This window comes from Orbicella faveolata, unplaced genomic scaffold, assembly GCF_042242905.1.
Source record: "Orbicella faveolata isolate gen_17 unplaced genomic scaffold, um_ofav_v1 contig_47, whole genome shotgun sequence".
Lineage (NCBI taxonomy): Eukaryota > Metazoa > Cnidaria > Anthozoa > Scleractinia > Merulinidae > Orbicella > Orbicella faveolata.
In genome coordinates this window covers 11,146,192-11,167,596 of record NW_028301577.1, presented here as the reverse complement: position 1 = coordinate 11,167,596, position 21,405 = coordinate 11,146,192, and the positions used below count along the sequence as shown (strand labels likewise).

Below are 21,405 nucleotides of genomic sequence, written 5' to 3'. Positions count from 1 at the left end.
TCTAAACGCATCATGGGACTTACTCCTCGAGCCTCGGTCACATGATATCGGTAATCCAAGATGGTGGACTTCCTTGCAGATAACAACGCTTGCGGACAGACCGTTTTAAAGCTCGTTAGCCGAGGAAATGCCATCGTTGCCGAGCTATTGCGGCTCTCCGACTTTATACCTCCGGTTTTCAAGCAAGAAACGAAAGAAGACCGTGATAAATATGGCGAGATCTTGGCAGACTTCTCCTATTTCAAGGGACCTGACTACTACGAGAACCGGATTGATTCCAAGGCGGTGAGTTGTTATTTTCGTTTTTGCATGTGCTGCACGTAGTTGTAAATTGAATCACATAAGCTTAGGGAATGAGAGCTAGCATAGGTGTATCTGGTATGAGATGTTTTGTGCCTTCTGGCAACCATGACGGTTTTTGATCGCGGAAATACACGAGGTAGCTGAAATCGACAGATAAATTGTTGTTTTTTTTTTTCCAAAGGGGTGAACATGTAATACTAGAATGGTGCAGAGAGGTACAATAGACGGTGGAACGCCTAATGAACGTTTTGTCTCATTAAGTCTGATCCTTCATGAATAGGAAACTGAAAACTCATAACTATAGAGAACCTGTCAGTAAAAAATAGTGACAGGTTGATCTGATCAGGAAGACCCCACCCCCAACCCCCTTCTTATCCTCGGCATCTCTTCATTTATTTAGCAAGACTTTCCTGGTGTTTTTAAAGTGAGTGATAGAGTCAGTGCATCAGCATCGACAGTCAAAGGTTTTCTTGGGGGTAAGAAAAACATTCCATCAAGTATCCATGCCTATCCCAGGGAGGGTTATTGGAAATTCCAATGGGAAGGGGAGTCTCAATCCAAAATTATCAAATGAAAGAATGAACAAAACTGGAATATATTCCTAGAGGTATGGTGGGGGCTAAATCAAGAAAATTCTCTGTGGAAGAGGTACATGTATTGCTATTTTCTAGAACAACACATCGGCCTGTTTACTATGTTTGAAGGGAAATGGCTTTTTGTAGGCCTTGCTTTCACGTTGGCACCTGGTTCAGGTTGAGGAATAAGTGGTTGCTAGTAGTAATTTTGTCACAAATGCTGAGTCTTCAGCAAATTAAAGTCAAACCAATGGCCATCTGCATATACACTGGTTAACAAAATAATGATAAATAATAATTATAAATATGAGTGACTTTGTCAATGAGGGATATATAGCATTTGTTGAATTATAGAGGGGAATGGTTATGAAACTCGACAAAATTCTTTGTTGTATGTTTTTGTTCACTTTTTTGACCTTGACGGTGCATAAAACACAATAGTTGTTTACTCCGTACTGAGGAACTAACCAATCAAAACGTGTTGGTTACGTAATTCATGCATAGTGTATGAGCGCAAAACAAAAGATTGTGCACTGTCGTGGACCTTCCAACATAAATCTTCGCGTCTTTGTTTGCTCCTTTGATGTTTGTCAGGCGTAACTCTGATTGTGCACAATAGACTGTATGCAGTCCAATGTTTTTGCGAATGCTGACATCAGCCTTACTAATCCTATCCCTGTTATTGTCTTTAAATGATAAGCCACCACTGAATGTGTTTCTCTATGTAAAATAATATACTTGCAATAGGAACTTCAAGATCTTGATGAGGAATTTAGGGAGAACCATATTGAGATCCTGACCAGATTCTATAAAGCCTTTGAGAGTGTCCACAAGTACATCACTGATCTAAACAGGTATACATCTGTAAGTTGTCGTGAGATAAGACACAACACTACTGTACATCCCTTGGAATGAGATGCTACTCATTCTTGCTGATCACAGCTCACCTTGTAGCATGGCCATCATTAAGTTTTGAGTCACCTGTGGCCTTGTTCTTCACACCTGTAACAAACTTGTTACATTCTGGGTGAATGGTACTAACAAAAGAAAAGTTCACCCATAGCATTAAGGACCAATCGAGCATACTCAGCTGTAACAGGTGTTACAGGTTACAGCCCTCAATGACAGCTCCCTGATGTAGTACTTTGCTAAGGCTGCCTCAGTCATCCACTAGTTACCAATTTATATATACCAGGATGAAAGAACTGTACTGACTATGTGCCTGTATTAAGGGGTCAGAATGGCATGAGTACTGACTGGACTTTATTGTGTTGTGAACATTACTGGGCAAGGCATCCCTTATACAAGAGTAGCAATATTTATACCTACATACCGTATGTACATTGACAGCCTCATTAGCATGCAAAGAAAGTTATGTCCTGTAGCCTAGGACTAGTGAATTTTGCAGTCAGGCTAGTGTTCAGATTGATCCGATTGTATCCTTTGCTTGCCTTTTGGGCAAGTGAAGTTTAGTGCCTGGACATTTTTGGGGAAATTAAAACTGAAGTACTGTGAGAGGTGAAATTATTGGTAGTATTATTGGTTTAAATTTAAATAATTAATTTTTAGTTAATCTTATTATGGATGAATGTTTTTGTGGGCCAGTGGAAATGACTTTTGAACTCGCACATCATACACTGTAGAACTTTAGAGTTTGCACAAAGGGCAAATTTTCTTCAGACCTTGCTTCATCCTATAGAACTGGAGCAAGTATAGCCTCTGATGATGTGGACAAAATGCAGTTACACTGTTTATAATACGTGTCACTACATGTAATTGCTATCAATGTTTCTTTTAATGATGTCTTATTATTAGATACCTGGAAGATCTTGATGAAGGAGTTTTCATTCAGCAAACACTAGAGAGTGTACTGCTCAATGAAGACGGAAAGCAGCTTATGGTAAAGTTCATTCCCACCAGTGATCATTGTGCTTTGTTATGATGTACATGTACTTAAACATATCTGGAGAATTCAGTCTCAAATCTTAACCCATTCTTTACTTCACTATAGAAATCTTACTGTAGTACAATTTGAATTAAATCAGACACAGAAGTGCCTCACGATACTGTACATGTAGCTTTTGATGTGCCAATTTGTTCATCATTGCTGGAAGTGACAGTTGCACATAGTTTTATTTTTATTTTTATTTCAAAACTAGTTTGCTTTGACTAGTCCTGAAAGTATACATGAAAGGCCTGAGCACTGCTTCATATATACATGTATAAGTGTACCATGGATATTTATTAGAATAAGAATTTAAATATTTAGACTTTACAATCATTATACATGGATATACTTTTTTTTTTAGTTAACAGTAATTATGCTTCTTGGAAAATTATATCATGCTAAGAAAATAATGGTTAAATTGAAAGGACAATGTATGTACATTGTTCAAGATTTTGACTGCAAAATGTTTTTTCTAGTCTTGTTTGTTATTAGCATTGCTATTTTTATCTTCTTCCACACAGTGTGAAAGTTTGTACCTGTACGGGGTTATGCTTCTTGTCATTGATATGAAGTTTGAAGGGGATGTGCGTGAGAGAATGTTGGTGTCATATCACAGATACTGGTAAGGCCAGTTACATTTTCAGCAGCCTGCTGTAAATTACAATCAAGCCTGAAAGCAGGTCTTGTTTTACGCTGCAATAGTCATACACTTATTGAATCATTATAGTGTAATGTGAAAGGACCCTAGTCAGTCTCCGCCATTTTTGATGTCATTGAAATTATTGATATTACATAGTGAAGCAAACTCCCATTGCTTTATTGTAAGTTGTGTTCTGAAAGTATATAATACTATAATTATGTTTAATCATCTTTAGTAGTTTCACAGTACTTTCCTTCATTTCAACATGCTCCGAATAAAATATAATGGCCAAACCCTCGGATGTAAACAAAAACAAAGGTGTGTCTGATTAGCACCCTTTAATCACATGCCAAGGTTCGATTGGGTGAGAGGTTCCACCATTAACCACCTTTCTAGAACATAAAGACAGCTATTGCAGTTGTTAAATTATATGGTCATGCTGGCAATTGTGGAGTCTATAAAATATACATGTACAATGTATGAAAACATAAGATTGTGCTTTGTCCACTACATTCTGCTTCAGTACATATTAGGTCCAAGATTTTCTGTTCACTCAGAAAGAAACCAGCTTGCTGTTATGCTGCCGATGGCTATCGGAACTCCAACAACAACCCAGTGTTTTAAATTTGTTTTGAACTATTTTTGGCTAATCAGAGTACGTGTACATGGCTGTTGCTTGCATTCAAATAATAAGATTCTGTTTGTGTTCTGTTGTAATGTGAATCTACAAATTGCTTCTAGTAAATCTTCCATGGCTTGATTTTCCCATTTCAGTGCAGCCAGGGCTGATGTTGACTCCAATATCGATGATGTGTGCAAGCTTCTTAGAAGCACTGGATTTTCCTTGGCTCCAGGATCAAAAAGACCTCTCAAGTACCCAGAGGATTATTTTCAGTGAGTAGTCTTGTATTTTTGCACTTTCACCATGTATGTCTGTAGCCATTTGATATTTATTGTCTCCTGTCCTTCTGTCAGAAGTCAAAGTAAAAACAATGATGCTGTTCGCTTTGTTCATATACTTTGCATGGTTTAAAATCTTCGTTTCTGTTTTTGTTTTTTTTTGTTTTTGGTTTTAAATCTTTCAAACTAGTTTCAACTGATTTTTCATTTCCTCAGTCTCATCTTCATGATCATGATCTGCAACAGAGGAATATTAAAGATTCCATGATAGTACTCTCAGTTGTCAAACTTCTGAATCGGTGATACTCAACACAGTTACAGTTCTGAATGACAGCTGTAGTGGTCTCCATTTTTTAACTCAGTCTGTCTGTATTTTTTTCTTGCAAGACGTATCTCAGTACCTGATTCATTTGTGGATATGCTAATTGGTCGTCTTCGGTCTGACGATGTCTACAATCAGGTGTGACCCCAAATGTGGTGTTGATTCTATTTTTTTTTTCCTTTTTTTGTGTGTGTGTTTGCATTAATTCATTTGACAAAGTGCTTTTTCAAAGTTGATTTTTATTATGAATCTTTATTTTTGGTTCTCTTTGTGCACATCAGATTTCAGCGTATCCTTTACCAGAACACCGTAGCACAGCTCTTGCAACCCAGGCCTCCATGTTGTATGTCATCTTGTTTTTTGCTCCAGACATTCTACAGAACCAGCAGGCTAAAATGAGAGAGATTGTAGACAAACATTTCCCCGATAACTGGGTAAGACAGCTGATTACAGCAGATTCCCCCCTTTTCTAAACTAAATGCTCTACCTTGAACCTGAGGTTTGGCAGGTCAGTGTTGTGGACAGTTAAATTTAAATGTTCAGGACTTTCTTTTGTACGTATGTGTACTATACTTTTGTAAGCTGTCATTCAGAAAACCAAGTACCATTTTACTTCACTGTGTACAAGATCAGCTACTAGAATTATTAAATTGCAATTATTAATAAAATCTTTGAACTGTTTGCATGGTTATCTGATAAATATAATACATGGAGTGTGACTCACATCAGTCAGAAACTTGAGAATTTTCAGGTTAATCAAAAACAGCAGCTTATGTTAACATTGCGTATACAATTTTGAATCTAGTGACTGAATTAACTTTTAAGTAATTTGGAGTGTTATTTTTTTTATAAGTATTTCCTTCCAAGAATTAGTACTAGAAAAGAAACAAAACCACATGAGTTAATTGTAAAGAAAACTCTTTGCCCTTGGTGGGATTCGAAACCAAGACCCGTGGATTAAATCACCATTACTCTACCAACTGAGGTCCTCATTTGGTCCTCCGTTTCTTTTTTGGGGGCTATCACTCAGAGGGAAATACTTGCAGTTTAAATGGGTTCATTCTTTGCTTTCCAGCTTACATGTACGTGTACCGGTACATGTATATTAACATTGCTTGGGCATACATAGTGTTGTTGTGTAGCAAAATCAATATCTGGACCATCTCAGAATGGAAAGTGAAATTACTCAGTTGTGTCTGAACTTTGCATTATTAATTGTCAAAGTTCAAACTGAGCATATTTTTAATGTCCTTTGGCAGGTGATCAGTGTTTACATGGGAAATGTTGTGAATCTGGTGGAAGCTTGGGATCCCTACAGAGCCGCTAAGACAGCTCTTAACAATACTCTAGATCCTACTAATGTCAAAACTTTGGTGAGAAGATCTTAATTTTACTTCATCTTAAAATACGTCTTACAGTAAACAGAGACCTATCACATGTAACGTGCTGTAAAATTTATATTTCCATCACTTCGTAAATTTTAGGTGATTGGTGAAAATATGGGTGCTATTATGTTAATCTATTGTAGTAAGTAAATGTAGGTTTAAAGAACATCAAGATAAACCAAGATTACTCTATATACAATATTGTACAGGTGCATGTCATAGAATGACATTCATCAGCTTATCAATGTAATTCCCTTACAGGCAACCAGATCTAATGCCAAAGTTAGAAGTTTAAATGCAGAGGTAAATGTTTTTTTTTTTTTTTTAAATCTGCTTGGCTCATAATATTGTGTTACTTATCACATCTTTCTGCATTTAAAACATCTAAACTTCCCCTTTGTATAATTATTAGAATTACTACCAAGTGTGAAGTGATAGGTTTAAAGCTTGCAAGTTAATTATACAGACAAGAACAGCAATTTTAAATCTCTTGCTGAGGAGTGTTTGACTTTGCTTATGCACGACAGATTCAAGCATGATTATTGATACTTTTGAATACAACCTTACACGTATGTGCACATGTATCTTAACTGGATTTTTATTGTTCCATAACATTCACCAACGGAGGGTTTGCTGGGGCCTTCATTCAGCCAAATGTTAAAAGTTTTGGCCATTTATCCTCAATATACATGTATGTATGATGGGATGATGTCTATGGTTTTAATCTAGTTTGATCTTTTTTACTCATAGACAAGTGTTTTCCTTTGTACATGATAATTATATTAATTGGGTATTCCACCCTAAAATTAAAATACAAAAACAAAACCATTTACAATAATTTTGAATTCATTTTGCTATAAAAATCACATACCAAACTATACAGTATTACTGTAATGTTAAAATCATTAATTATTATTGATTCTATTTAGTTTACTTTCAATTGATCTTTTGCAAAGTTCCATCAGAGGTATTTTTATGAACAGTGGTACAATTTAAACTGTATATGATATTTGTAATGATCTCAGGTGATGAATTATCTCAAAGAAGGATTTCTTGTGGAGGAGTATGCGCTGGATCACATTCCAAAACTCATGAACTGCATCAGAGACTGTAATGTAACACTACGCTGGCTCATGCTCCATAACTGTGAAAGTAAGTGTTGTTTTCTGCCAGCTAAAGAACAAACTATGCACCCAAAAAATATGTTTCTTAGTCAAAGTTGAAAGTCTGGGTGCTCACATGAATGTGTTTTTTTTTTTTTTTTTTTTTGACACGGGGGATCTAAGCCACATTTAAGGCATTTACCCTCCCACCTACCAATCTGAAACCTAACAATTCAATCACACCCTCCTGGTGAATTGTACAATTGTACTTGAGTATGATGTCCTTCAAGAGTCAGAGATTGTATTTACATTAGCGCTAGGACATATTTCTGTATAAATTATATAGATTTAGCCATTAGCCTAAAAGTGGAGCTCCTGATTACAATAACTTAACATGGCTTGAACCTGTGATTCAATCGAAGATGAGTACCTGGGCAGCATTGTGCGTACATGCCCTTGAGCCCATTAGCCATGATGACCATAAGAAAAGTAATTCAGGGGTTCCTATTAGAATTGTGCTCCGCTTGGCAAGCCTTCAGGAAGCTGGAGCGCTGTTATAACTAAATTTAAGATACATGTACAGTAAATTATACGTTGTATCAATTCTTCATCATTATGTAGCAGCCTCTATCGTGCCATGGGACTCATAAGGCCTCAGGTAATAAATACATATTGGCATCATTTTACAGTGTTTGATGTGCACAAGAGATGCCGTACCCAAAGAGAGATGGTAACTATGTCAGGTTATGACCCAAGAGCTGTCTTTGAGCTGCTGTTGAATACTGCTCAGTTTGAACTGAAGCTGAAAGAGGTTTGTTTGTTCTCATGAGCTATGTAGATTGTACAGGTGTGTTTTGTGTAGTACAAAAGTACACTATGTACCCGTACATGTACGTCTTTCTTGAGTGTGAGTCTTGATGGAAGAGTGAAGTTTTCCCTTAGAGTTTAAAGGAGCTCAGTCACGTTATTTTGAGTTGTTTCACCTCGTACAAAATTAGCTTTAATTTGAAGGAAACCTAAAAATAAAAGTTCACTGAGATAGAAAAGCACCTAAAAGATAAGAATAAACCTTAAAGAAACAAGGATGGAGAAGATTAACACGGATTACAAATGACGAACTTGAAACATTTAGGCTAAGCTTTTCAAGATAGGCTAGCCATGATGTAGCTCCTTTAAGTTGTATTCAAATCACAGATCTGTGCACAAAAGCTGCTGGGTATATATTTTGAACCTCAGCATCATACATGTGCATAATCTTATTTGCTTTTCTGGTAACTGCAAGGGAAAGTCAACTAGGACCCATCTAAAGTGCATTGTTTGCATTCCTTGTATTCAATGCACACTAGAACTATGAATTTTAGTTGTTAAGTGTAATAAATGAAGTTCTGTAATTTTGTTTGTACTGAACATGAAACACAGGTACATACGTCTATGCATTGTGTTCGCTGTTTAATTTAGATGTTCAAGCAGATGTTGGCACAGAAGCAGTCCCAGTGGGAGAAACACAAAACAGAAGGAGTTGAAAGGATGGATGAGCTATCTGAAGTGTTTTCTGGGACCAAACCACTCACACGAATTCAAAAGAATGGTACTACTGTATAAGCCGGGTTACTTATTTATTACAAACTCACTGCATACAAATTTGATTTGTTAACCAATGAATGCTCTGGTAGATCTGAAGTCAGTAACATTTAGTTCTTATATCTTCCAGAAAACCTGCAGGCATGGTTCAAGGAGATGTCCAATCAGATTTCCTCATTAAGCTATGACGATTCTACCTCTGCTGGACGGAAAATGGTGCAGCTTATTCAAGCATTAGAAGAGGTCTCTATCTACTTTTACATTGTGTTTACATGGACATGTGTTTAACGTTGTTACCGTTGTTACCAGTTATTGCAGCTTTGCTTTAACTCAAACTTATAGAGCAGTTGAATCCAATTGAGTGTCGTAAAACCAAAACCAAATGAATCACTCTAGATAGCCAACCACAAAAGACACACTCAGGCAATTAATTACGGTAAGCAATCATAATTTCAGGTACCTGTAATAACATTTAGCTGACGCAAAGAGCTGGAAACGTGTGCAAACGAGTCACAATTGGTTTGCGAAGAAATTGGAAGAAAAAGTGGCGCAAGTTTTTAAACCAATTGTGTGGCGTAGTAAGTGCAAAGTCAATTACATTTCCATTCTCAAGTGAAAACCGCTCTTCAACCCAACTGCAATCTAGAACAGGAGCATTTGAAATATTCTCCCTTAAAATTGATCAGAGAGTTGCAAAGTCCAGAAGAGATTGCTCTAATTAGTTCATGATCTTCGTTTCATTAGGTTCAAGAATTTCATCAATTAGAAAGCAACCTGCAAGTGAGACAGTTTCTGCTGGAGACAAGACAGTTTCTGCATCAGATGATAAGGACAATTAACATCAAAGAAGAGGTACTTCTGTGTGTACTATTTACATCAGTCTGTGGTTATGAGAGCAGTTATCACCATGAGTTAGGCAACAGATTGTTATAATTGTACAATTTTAGCTTCTAATAACTCTTACATTGATGTGTTTCAAGGTTTTGATCACCATTCAGTTGGTAGCGGACTTATCATATGCCTGGAACATCATTGATAGGTAAGATTTGCGAACCAACTCAATGTGCGGCAAACCCTTATGTACATACTGTACATACTCACATTGTGTAAAGATATAAAGATATAAAGACAGAAGGTAAATGTAACTCGAGTTTCACACACTAGCGATAATCAGACTCGTTGTTTGTGCAAAAAGCATCTAGTCTGATGATTGCTTAGTGCATGAAACTTGAGTTACATTTACCTTCTGTCTTCATATCTTTACATTTTGCTCTGTATACTTTTTGTATAGAGCACTCTTAGGATAAGTGAAAAAGTTCATTCACTGTTTATCCATTTACTTACATTTTATACACCATATTCTTTTAGGTCGGCATGTGGCAACCCAAGGGCTGTTGTGAACCTGCCATAAAATTCCTATCAAAACACTAAATTATTTAAAATTTACACTCTTAAAACGATAAAAACAGGGATCTTCAAATATCATATTGTCACTGGTTCAGGGCATCAGAATTTTCTGATGGCTGACCCCACATGATGGCCTTCACAGCTTCATTCCTTTCAAGGCAGACTCACTCTTCCCTTCATACCTTGGTACTGTGCTGCTTATTTATTCTTTGCCCTTATTTTGTAGCTATTCTGGATTTATGCAGCAAGGAATAAAGAGTAACCCTTCACTGGTTCAGAAACTAAGAGCAACATTCCTCAAGGTAAAAAAATGTAAAATCATGGTATTGTAGTCCAGTATCTACCACCCACCGCACTCAATTTTTTGCATTAATTTTGATTTTTGATTAGCCTGCAGTACAGGGGTTTTCTGTGTGTTCATGAGTTATCGGTATTTTGCTTGCGATCAAGTAGATTCGCCACCATGTTGGCTTAGGAAAAGTTTCCAGGGAGGGGGTGATGGGGCAAGGGGCGGAAGGAAGGAAAAAACTTCCCCTCCCCCTTACTCCTCCTCCTCCTCCTCCTCCTCCTCCTCCTCCTCCTCCTCCTCCTCCTCCTCCTCCTCCTCCTCCTCCTCCTCCTCCTCCTCCTCCTCCTCCTCCTCCTCCTCCTCCTCCTCCTCCTCCTCCTCCTCCTCCTCCTCCTCCTCCTCCTCCTCCTCCTCCTCCTCCTCCTCCTCCTCCTCCTCCTCCTCCTCCTCCTCCTCCTCCTCCTCCTCCTCCTCCTCCTCCTCCTCCTCCTCCTCCTCCTCCTCCTCCTCCTCCTCCTCCTCCTCCTCCTCCTCCTCCTCCTCCTCCTCCTCCTCCTCCTCCTCCTCCTCCTCCTCCTCCTCCTCCTCTTCCGAGTTTGAATTTCAGGCAGTCTCCAGATTTCTTTTCTCTTGATCTCTCACAGCAAAAAAAAACTATGAGATTTTTTATAATTTCCCCATAGATGGCATCAGCTATGGATTTGCCTCTTGTGCGCATTGGCCAGGCAAACAGCCCTGATTTAGTGAGTGTGTCCCAGTACTACTCTGGCGAATTGGTGGCTTATGTTAGAAAGGTAAATGAGACAAAACCATAACCCGCCATAACTGTGTACGTGCTCATACATGTTATCCCACACTTCCCATCATATGCATGTATTTGCTTTGAGTTTTGATTGGTTCACTGGATTGTCTGTGTCGTTTGTGATTGGTTAGATTGATTACTTTCAATGGTTTTAGTTTTTATTTACGATACTCAATTGAAAACTGTTTTAAGTATGTTCTTGACACACAGCAAGGAACAATCTCTTCCACTTGTAACAAGGAAATAATACACTGTATTGTGTTACTGCAGGTTTTGCAGATTATTCCTGAGACAATGTTTGGTCTTCTTGCGAGAATCATACAACTTCAGATTAGCAATGTGAAGGAGGTTGGTGAAGTAAAATCTGCTGTAGTTACAAATTTCGTCTTGACTTGAACCGTTGATTCCTCTTGTTGATATATAAAAGCTGAGTATAGAAAAAGGTTACTCTTAAAAAATTAATCTCACAACTATCAAACTGTAAAATTATCACTCCTTACGCAATCACAACGTCAACAGCTTGCACTTTAGAGACCACAATCTTATAGCGAGTTTACGCAAAGCTTTCTCAGAATAACCTGTATAGCGAATCGAACCAGATGTAGACGCTGGGCTGCAAAAAGTAAAGTAAAGTAAAGTAAAGTAAAGTAATCTCACATACGTAGATAGTAGCGTTTGTGACAGGAAACAACAAATAATGAAAGAAATTCTCTGAAAAGGACAGATTCTTAAAGAAGAAAACAAGATTTTAGAATCAAGTGACACAAGCTTGGTCATGCTGTATACAAATCAGGCCCAGGTTTTTCGAAAGATGGATAACGTTAGCCACTAGACAAATCACTATCCAGTGGATAGCGTGGTTTGTTTTGTTAACACTTATTCTCTGGATAGCGATTTATCCCTCTGATAGCATTATCCAGCCTTCGAACAATTGAGGCCAGATTGATAGGGTTTAGGTGTCACTTAAAGATCAATCTTGGGATTGTTAATTTTAGGTTCCAACCAGGTTGGAAAAGGACAAATTGAGAGAATATGCACAATTAGATGAAAGATACCAGGTATGTACCCTTCAATTTCAACAAAATGCTGAGACCAAGCTCTGGTATCACTTACAAGTGAATATATGAAAGATCATATATTTGAACTGCGGAGAAAGATATGAAGAAATGATTGGTCATCGCAGTTATGCACACACCTTAAGTAGTTGTGAGATTAAAGCCTGAAAAAATTCAGGCTTGAATGGGATGCGAACCCATGACTTCTGCGATACCGCTTCTTCGACTCTGAATGAATATGGAAGGTTTTTTGAATTTCCTGAAGAGACCATCATATCGTGTTCATTTGAAATGATCTGATTTTCTCTCTGTAAGTATAACATTTACTAGCTTTTAGCAGTCTAGTGAAACATCTTTTCCCCTCTCAGATAGCAAAGCTGACTCATGCCATCTCAGTGTTCACAGAAGGGATTTTGATGATGAAAACAACTTTAGTGGGAATTATAAAGGTGAGAAGATCAATGGACCACTTCTGACTTCGAAAAGTGGAGACCTAAGAGAGATGTTTTCACTTATGGAAACCTTAATGGTCTAGTTCTGTTACATAACTATATAATTCGCCTGAAGTAATAAAAAGAGTTTTAGTGTCAAATTAAAAAGGTCTGGCAGACTTCTTCAAAATCTGTACATGTAGCTGTGCCTCGGAAAAGTCTTTAAAATTAGCTTACAATTTGTTCTCCCTCTCCTTGCACCGTTTTGTTGAAGTAACACGTGTTATTTCCACTGTCGACAGATTGATCCAAAGCAGCTATTAGAGGATGGGATAAGAAAGGAGTTGGTCAGACAGGTAGCATCTGCCTTGCACATGGGCCTCACCTTCAGTCCAAAAGCTAAGGTACGCTGTACTGGGATTCAAACAGCACTTTGAAGGTGGATTCCAATGTTGTCTGTTTTTACATGCGTAAATGCACCCACGTAAAATACGTGAAATAAATTTATGGAGGATTGGGGCAAAAGAAGTTAAATTGCGTTCAACGTCTTTCCCAGACACCATAAATCTCTTTGTTTGCTCTCCTTCAAGCGCGTGAATCTACGCGACAGTAGAAATCCATCTCAAATGTATGTTCAGAAAATCATTATAGTAGATTCAAACTTCATGTAAGATGCTGTCAGGTCCGCAATCCTGCAACTGTTGGACATAAAACATCTCTACCCCCTCCGCCCTTTCTGAGCCACACACGTTTTATTTCTTTTCATCTAAACACTGCAAACTTATCTCCAAACATTACCACCAGGCTTGGGTTGTTCGAAAAGGGGATAACGCTATCCACCGGATAAATCACTATCCAGTGGATAGCGTGGTTTGTTTTGTTAACGCTTGTGCACTGGATAGCGATTTATCCGGTGGATAGCGTTGTTCAGCCTTTAAACGACTTGGACCAGAGCATTAGACGTCGCCTGTGGAAACAGCCTAGGGCGTCATAAATATGAAATGAAGTAATTAAGGACAGGCATATGATTGGGCGGAAAAATTGATCCCGGATTTTGTTTGTTCTGACAGCAATCTGAGCTTAGTATAAGGCTGAAAGAGCTCGGTGGAAGAATGGATGGGTTCCGCCGCTCCTTTGAGTACATCCAAGATTACATCAACATTTATGGCCTGAAAATCTGGCAAGAGGAAGTTTCTAGGATTATTAATTACAACGTGGAACAGGAATGCAACAGCTTTCTGAGAGAAAAGGTTTGTGTTGAGTTGCGATGTGTTGTTCTCTCGAATAGACCTTTCAAAAATTACCATCAACAAAAACGGCAAAAACAACAACAGCAGGGCTGAAATGTAAGGACTTGCAAGGATTTTTTCGAAGTAAACGTACTACACAGCAAACATTCGAAAAAGTAGATGTAGTTTGGGGGCAAAACTCGTATAGAAGCTCTTTTTGATTTTACTGTCAATTATAAAATGGATTGTGAGCTTTTGTTGCAGATAAAAAGTGCCACAATGATTTCAAAACAAAATAATAATCAAAACTTAAGAAAGACGATAAAGTTTTTGCGACGCGAAAATTTGATGTCGTGAAAATTATGTCAAATGTTAAACTAACATCGACTTTTATTTGCATGTAACAAAGGTACAGTGTTCTTTTATGATAATCTACGTCTGTCTTGTTAGGTTCATGATTGGCAGTCTGTCTATCAATCGACCACAATTCCTATACCGAAGTTTCCCCCTGTGGATGAATCGGTGAATTTCATTGGACGACTAGCGAGGGAGATTCTACGAATAACAGACACCAGGTAAGAGATTTATTTATGCAGTTTTTGGTCTTCGTTAATCAAGGGTCTTGGCTTTTCGGAAAGCTCTGAGCCAGCTTGTTTGGTTGGTACTTGTAGCAATGCTACATTTACAACGAGATATTATCTTATTAACTGCAGGACCACGTGTTACATTGATCAGATGGGAGCCTGGTACGACAGTAGAACCAAACAAGAGGTCATGAATTTACTGATTCTAAAACAGCTCCAGCAGGCTGTTGGTTCATTTGGACTGACTGGATTAGACAAGTTGCTGTCATTCATGATCGTCAAGGAATTGCAGGTTTGGAAATTGTTTGTCTACGTAATATAGTTAAACACGAGAGACTGTGTAAACTTCACCATATTTCCAAACCCCGAGAGGAGAGTTAAAGGTACGACGTAATGCAGTATTTTTAACGAGCCTTGAGGTGTTTAGAAATGTGCTGAAACCCTGCCCCGAGTGTTTGATATACCTCCTCAATCAAAGTGACTAAAACTAAGGAGAAAACGGAGAAATAAATCGTAAAAATCTGTACGAATTAAGATCAGATATCCAAACACCGTAATGATTGATAACGTAATGATTTCCTTTGTTTAACCTTGTTTGAAAAAGTAAATATACAGTTCAAGTTAAGAGTTATGTTGAAACACATGCATGTTTCTGTGTCTTTGTTTACGGATCTGTGCTAATCTCGGCATTGTTTTGTTTCTGTCCCCAGAAATTCCAGGGGCTTCTCAGAGGAGCACTTAAAGACAAACTTGTGGCGGACACTTTAGTCCCTCTTTCCAAACAGCTTACACCTGTCAAGAGTCTCATTGGTTGGTATTTCTTGTATGGAACACTCTTATCCTTGCACAAGAGATGGAACCAGAATTTCTCCCGTTTCCTCAACTTGGTTATAAATCGCGTTCGTATATTCGGTGAGGCGCGGGGGCCTCATGGTTAGTGCGCTCGGCTCCGGATCCAGGGGAACGAGCCCTGGCGTGTATCATTGTGTTTTGTTCTTGGGCGAGACACGTTGGTCTCACAGTGCCTCTCTGCACCCAGATGTATAAATGGGAACCACCGCATTGTTGAGCAACCTGGAAAAAGTTCTGGGAGATAAACTGCGATTGTATAGAGTCTCATCTAAGTGAAAAAATTAAGAGCTTTCCTCATGGTTGCTCTATGATATGAAAATTAAAGAAGAGCAGTAATTCTGAGAAGCCATGAAGCTCATCGGTAACAGCACACTTCCAAGATGTCAACATTTGAATACAACTGACAAAATCCTGTGTCTTGAATTATTGGAGACGTTTACCCTTAACAGCAAACGACAACAATTAAACTTTTGCCTTCTTTCGTTAGCAGTTTGTACGCTTGTTGTAGTCAAATGTCGACATCATACAAGTCGCCTATTGCGCATGTGTAGTCTGTGATCATGACAAACTTAGTAGGTCAGACAGTGCTTACAAGTAAAATCTTTAGCGCATGTCTTAAATGTGTGTATTCTTTCTCCATTTAGCTTCACCCTATAGGGTGTATCCTCCAGTTACCCAAAAGCTGGCTCGATTGTGGACTCAGTACTGTGAGGTGATCATGAAGGTAAAGTATGTCCGTCTATTCTTTGTTGTTTATGCCAACGTACCTCGGCTTATGCTATTTTTCATCGTTTAGGTGGGACAGATGCAGCTCATTAGAAGACAGATTGCCAATGAACTGAACTGCTCTTGCAAGTTTGATTCAGAGGTTCTTCATAATGCTCTAGAGACTTTTAACAAGTAAGAATGGTTTTGTTCCTTACAGTGGTGCTCTCTATAGCCGTCTAACAATTACTAGGCTTCATATTTTGCAATACGCCTTTTTGTAATATTATTGCTGCAATAAAAAGAGAGAAAAGAAATACGCCTTTTTGCCGTGTTCGTCGTCAACCAGAAGTTGACTAAGTTCTGAAAGTGTAGATTATTTTTAATTTATTTGTCAGCCCGGTCGAACAAATATATTCATTCATCAACTTTGGCTTCAAAAAGTGATGCGCTCTATTTTACTCGAGAATAGGACAAGCTTACTGTGAAAGTCATACGAAATAGAGAGCTCTGCTGTATCTTTCCTTATGTTTCAATCACTGATCTTGCTGAAATGAAAAGGTTGTGATGTGCAAGTTTTCCGTTTACCGTCACGACTCCAAATTTACTAAATGCTACTTGCTACCTGAGAAAAATCAACAACAGCTTTGTTTAGATAGAGTAGCAGTTCTTTTTTAAACTGGAATTAACCTCTGTCTTTTTCTTTCATCAATTCTACTACAGCGCACTTTTGCGCGATGTCGAGGCTCACTACCAGGATCCCACTCGGCCATATCCCAAAGAAGAGAACCCGTTGATGTTTGAACTGACGTCATATCTTGAATGGGCTGGAATCCACAACCCCCTGACTAAGGTCAGGCTTTTATTTTGCTCTCAAGTCATATTGTAATTGTTTTCTTTTCTTTCTTTTTTCATCCCCTGCGTGATGTAGTTGTTCTTCAGTTTTGTACTACAAGGGATTTTGTGATTTTTTTTACAGATCTATATCACCACAAAGAAGTATCCGTATTTTGCGTTGCTGAATTTTCTGTGCGTGACTGCTCAACTGTCGAAGCTGGTGTACGTCAAGAGTGTTGGTAAGAACTGAGTTAGCCAATGACCACTTCATTTCAACAGAAGGCTTTGTATTCAAAGTTGTGGCTTTGATGTCGCAGTTGTTCAAAGGGTGGTAGAGCCTTCCACCGGAGAAATCAGTACCTAATAGATATAAGTGTCAGTAAAACCAACAAAGCTGTACAATGAGTAATGATTTAGTTATGAAACCGATCAGTGGCGTTCTACATCCTTCGAAAAACCTGGGACAGATGCCAGATTACACTCGTAAATGCAAATGAACGACTTACAGTCTTTTGACTTGATATTGGAGGACAACGCAACAAATTTTCTCTCTGGGACCATCATGCTCTGAAACAAGTTGCAACTTTCTTTGTTTATCCTATTGAATGAAAGACTTTATTTAAGTGTCAATGGTATTTATAATTGGGGACACTATTTACATTTTAAAATATACCTTAGCTACATAAAGTCAACATTATTGTAATTTACCTTTCAAGACAGTTAGATGAATGGATGCTAAGCGTTGAGATGTTTCAGAACTTGCTTTTCAAAGGAGGGACTAAAACGATTCAAACACTAGTTTTTTCCATGCTTTCTTTGAAGAGTAGATTTAAAAAGCACGGGTTTGTTTTATTTACTTGCCATGCCTTTGCGTTTTCCTTCCCAAAGTGGGATGTGAGCCTGCTGTATTGTTCTATCACTCAGTTGGGGGATCCTCGTTACTTATCTGAAGAGTGTCCGATACTTATTATCCAATCCAAACTATTGCGAAGACTCTCGAGTACTGCGAAAATTTTCACACCATTATGACGCAGTGAGCAATATAGGGGAGAGACCCCAAGGCTTCGTCGATTCTCGTAGGCGTGTTTTCACCGTCATTTGGCATTTGATTTTTCGCCTGTACCCAGCTAATCCAGTTTATACCTGTCCTCTTGCTCCAGGCACAATGGTAGCAAGGCGTCCAACCGATCAAATCGACAGCGCGCCATTTGTTGTGGGAATGATAACAGTCCTTAAACAGTTCCATTCGGAGTACACGGAACAATTCTTGGCTTGCTGTGGACAGTACGTCAGGTCCCTTATAGAAGCTTCTGCTACTAAGTAAGTACGGAACCTTGCCACCCTCGAACAATCCTCAAATTCCATCTTATTATTATCCAGGAATGGCAGGGATAACCTGAACGTTGTTTTTCTCTTTTTTGTCGTCATCAGTTAGTTATTCCGCTTTCGAAGACTCATGACTCGAGTGACATTCGTGCTTCTATTTTGAGAATAATTTAATTATCTTATCTGTTGATTCAGTTTGTCTACATGTACTTATATATCTAGATGTCTCTTTTTGTCGGTCTGTCTGTCTGTCTGTCGGTCTGTCTGTTTTACCAATCTGTCAGTCTTTTTGTCGATCTGTTTGTTTATTAATTTATTTTGTTTCTTCATGTAGTTCTTTATTCATACAGCATTCAGACATTCGTTCGTTCGATTGATCAACTGTTCGTTTTCGTTTTTTCGTTCGTTAGTTTGTTCGGTAGTTTGATAATTGGTTATTTCGTTCGCTTCTTCGTCTATTCATTGATTCACATATATTTCAGTGTAAGGAGCCAGGAGATCCCAGCAGAAGTTGTAAACCTGTTGGTTTTCATGGAAGACTTTATCATGTACAGTGAGCTTCCAAGAAAGGTCAGTTTTGCTTTGCCTTGTTTTTACTCCAAATAACAACCACCGTTGTTGGATTACAGGAAAACAAACACTTTAGAACACTACATTTCCTCTGTAGAGCTTGGCCAATCATAAATCAGTTGTGATCTTTACGCAACGCAATTCGTGCCGTGCATGGGAAGACCCAAGGACGTCGTGCGTGACAGGGTCTCTGACAGAAATCGTATTTCAATTCCTCGTACTTGCAGTTGTTTGTCTTTGTGTTTCGGTGTGGTAATATGTTTTCTGTACATAGATACAGTGAAACGTTCTGAGAAACGTACTAAAACGTGAGCGGAAATGTTTGTATTTCAATTAGTGAAATTGCCAGAATAAAGTGCAAGCTTCAAAAATAATTTGTCTCTAAGGATTACATTATCACGGAAACGTTACTGTTTCATAAGGTGGCAAAATAACGAAACCTAAGTTTGACGCCTTCTTCCAAAAAAAATCCTAACATTACATCAAGGAGCAAGAACTATAGTTAATAGAGTTGTTTTAGCCATGCTGTTTCCTATCTCAATGGATACTTTGATTTACTTTCAGGTTGTTGAGGCTCACATTCCAAGCTACATTTTTGATCAGTTTCGAGTTCATCTCACGTAGCATTTCAACTCAACGTCAAAGAAGTTTCTAAGACTTTCAGTCTACAGCATATAGAATATTAGAATTTAGTTCAAATCAATTTTCTAGTGACTTCTAAAAGGTGAGTAATCGTGTGAAAAATATGACATGTAACGGGTGGCAAGCCCGGAAAAAGCAACACGACAGCTGAAAAGCGCGGGATAGTCGTTCAAGCTCGATTGACTTTTTTACAATAACTGTCTAATTTCTCGCGTGCTGATTGGCTCATTGTTATCATCAATAAGAGTACAGACGGATAAAATTTTACTTTATGCAAGCTTTCAAGTTCAACTTTAAGCTGTCAAGCTGTCAGCTTTTTAATCAATGAGATTTTATGTTAAGTACCCAGTCAAAAAGCGGGAAAAGCTATTGACAAAGCTCGCGTCATTTTGAATAAAATTCACTTCTCTTGCTTACGGCAAGTTTACGCGTCTTTTCCCCAAATTTATTCTCGGCATTTGACCATTTTGGGGTATTGTTATTGTAAAAAAACAAATTGACGTCATTTTTTATGCGTCCGTCCTATTGTTGATGATAAATTGCGTCATAACATTGTCAAAGTCCACAGCCACTTTGACAATGTTATGACGCAATTTATCATCAATAAGAGGACAGACGCACAAAAAACAGACGTCAATTTCTTAGTTGATTGGCTGCTTATGTGACATCCCCCTGATTCATAGAGTACATTACTCCAGTTTTAAACGCAAACACTAGACAAAGGTAACCTTGTTACATTAGAGAACGGCCTGAGGCGTCCTCTCTGACGAAAATTAAAGTATCTGAAGTTCTTCGTCTTACGATTTAAGTTTTTGCGAAATATGAACAGGGCACTGAGCTTAGTCACTTCGTAGGCTGTTGTTTTGTTGGTAAGAGCAGTCGGGACTGTTCGGAGGTCCTTCGGTCTTCCTCCGAAGACGAGTATAAAGTTCCTTCTCGTGAAAAGTTCGATGAAAATACGTAAAAATGGTTTCGAAATAGAAATAAGCATAAGTATAGTTTTATGTGTTAGTCTGTAATGCAACACGGTCGTGTAAATTACGAAGAAAGACTTATTAAAAAAAAAGTCGGCTTAAGTTTTTATTCGCACAAACAAATGGTTGATATACATGTGCATTATGACATAGAAAGTTGTTACTAAAATAAAACAAAATGGACATTTTTGTGTAAAATTGACTTTAATAAACATATTTGTATTGAAAACGATAAGCTTGGTCTGTCTCTTGTTAAAACTTGTCGAACATTTGCTAACCCGGCAACATTATTTCCTTTGATTCAATTTTTGTTTTTTCATAGCGGAGCTCCGGCGGCCCGAAGAGCCGTAAGGAGCGGGCGTAGCCCCATACTTATGGAAACTGGGGAAACCCGGAAATCGCTTTTGTCGTGGTAAAAATGGCTAGCGGTATTGCTCGTGGGCGCGTACGCACGACGACGACGGAGTTGCCTAACGTGGCGGCCATACTCTAGCTAATAGGTCGACCGAGACATGCAGCCTTGTAGTTGTATTACTGAAAAAAAAAAAAAACAACAACAACAAAGAAAACAAGAGACACGCAGCCTTGGAGTACAGCGTGTTTCATGTGTTTTGAGAAATTACAAAACGATAAACTTAGCAAACAAAGTGGTTGATTTGTTGACCTATCGAAAAGATTAGTTCGGGTCAGTCCTCATAACTTGTGCTGGAATAAGAATAAGAATTCCTATTTTGAAGAAATGCAGATCGAAGTTTGATTGCTTAGTTTTTGAAATGCTTTTCATTAAGGAATTGAGCACTTTGTTGAATACACAGAAGGATTCAATTCGTGCCAAACGTTTTACGTGACTCTCTGCATGCAAATATTTTATATTATATATTTATTATATGGCTGTGTCTCACAAGGACTGGGAACTACCGAATTCACGAATTTGATTGGCTGGAA

At 38.3% G+C, this 21,405-nt stretch overlaps 1 protein-coding gene across 1 annotated transcript; it reads left to right on the top strand.

Moving 5' to 3' along the window:
• The first annotated feature begins 31 nt into the window (after positions 1-31).
• Positions 32-20,695, top strand: LOC110069286 (WASH complex subunit 5-like). Its single transcript, XM_089280602.1, has 32 exons — positions 32-285; positions 1,626-1,732; positions 2,694-2,778; positions 3,348-3,448; positions 4,241-4,360; positions 4,754-4,826; positions 4,970-5,122; positions 5,948-6,061; positions 6,335-6,376; positions 7,099-7,225; positions 7,866-7,987; positions 8,635-8,764; positions 8,888-9,000; positions 9,502-9,609; positions 9,738-9,796; positions 10,391-10,466; positions 11,137-11,247; positions 11,526-11,603; positions 12,251-12,313; positions 12,679-12,759; positions 13,044-13,145; positions 13,812-13,991; positions 14,421-14,545; positions 14,684-14,846; positions 15,265-15,364; positions 16,051-16,130; positions 16,203-16,306; positions 16,835-16,964; positions 17,091-17,187; positions 18,109-18,268; positions 18,757-18,844; positions 19,409-20,695. The coding sequence occupies exons 1-32, from the start codon at positions 61-63 to the stop codon at positions 19,466-19,468; spliced, it is 3,477 nt and encodes a 1,158-aa protein (XP_089136728.1). The 5' UTR covers positions 32-60; the 3' UTR covers positions 19,469-20,695.
• The last annotated feature ends 710 nt before the right edge of the window (positions 20,696-21,405 follow it).

Coding starts and splice junctions, on each gene's coding strand:
- LOC110069286 (XM_089280602.1), top strand. CDS start 61: ATGGTGGACTTCCTTGCAGATAACAACGCTTGCGGACAGACCGTTTTA. Junction 4,361..4,753: donor TACCCAGAGGATTATTTTCA/GTGAGTAGTCTT, acceptor TTTTCTTGCAAG/ACGTATCTCAGTACCTGATT. Junction 6,062..6,334: donor CTACTAATGTCAAAACTTTG/GTGAGAAGATCT, acceptor ATTCCCTTACAG/GCAACCAGATCTAATGCCAA.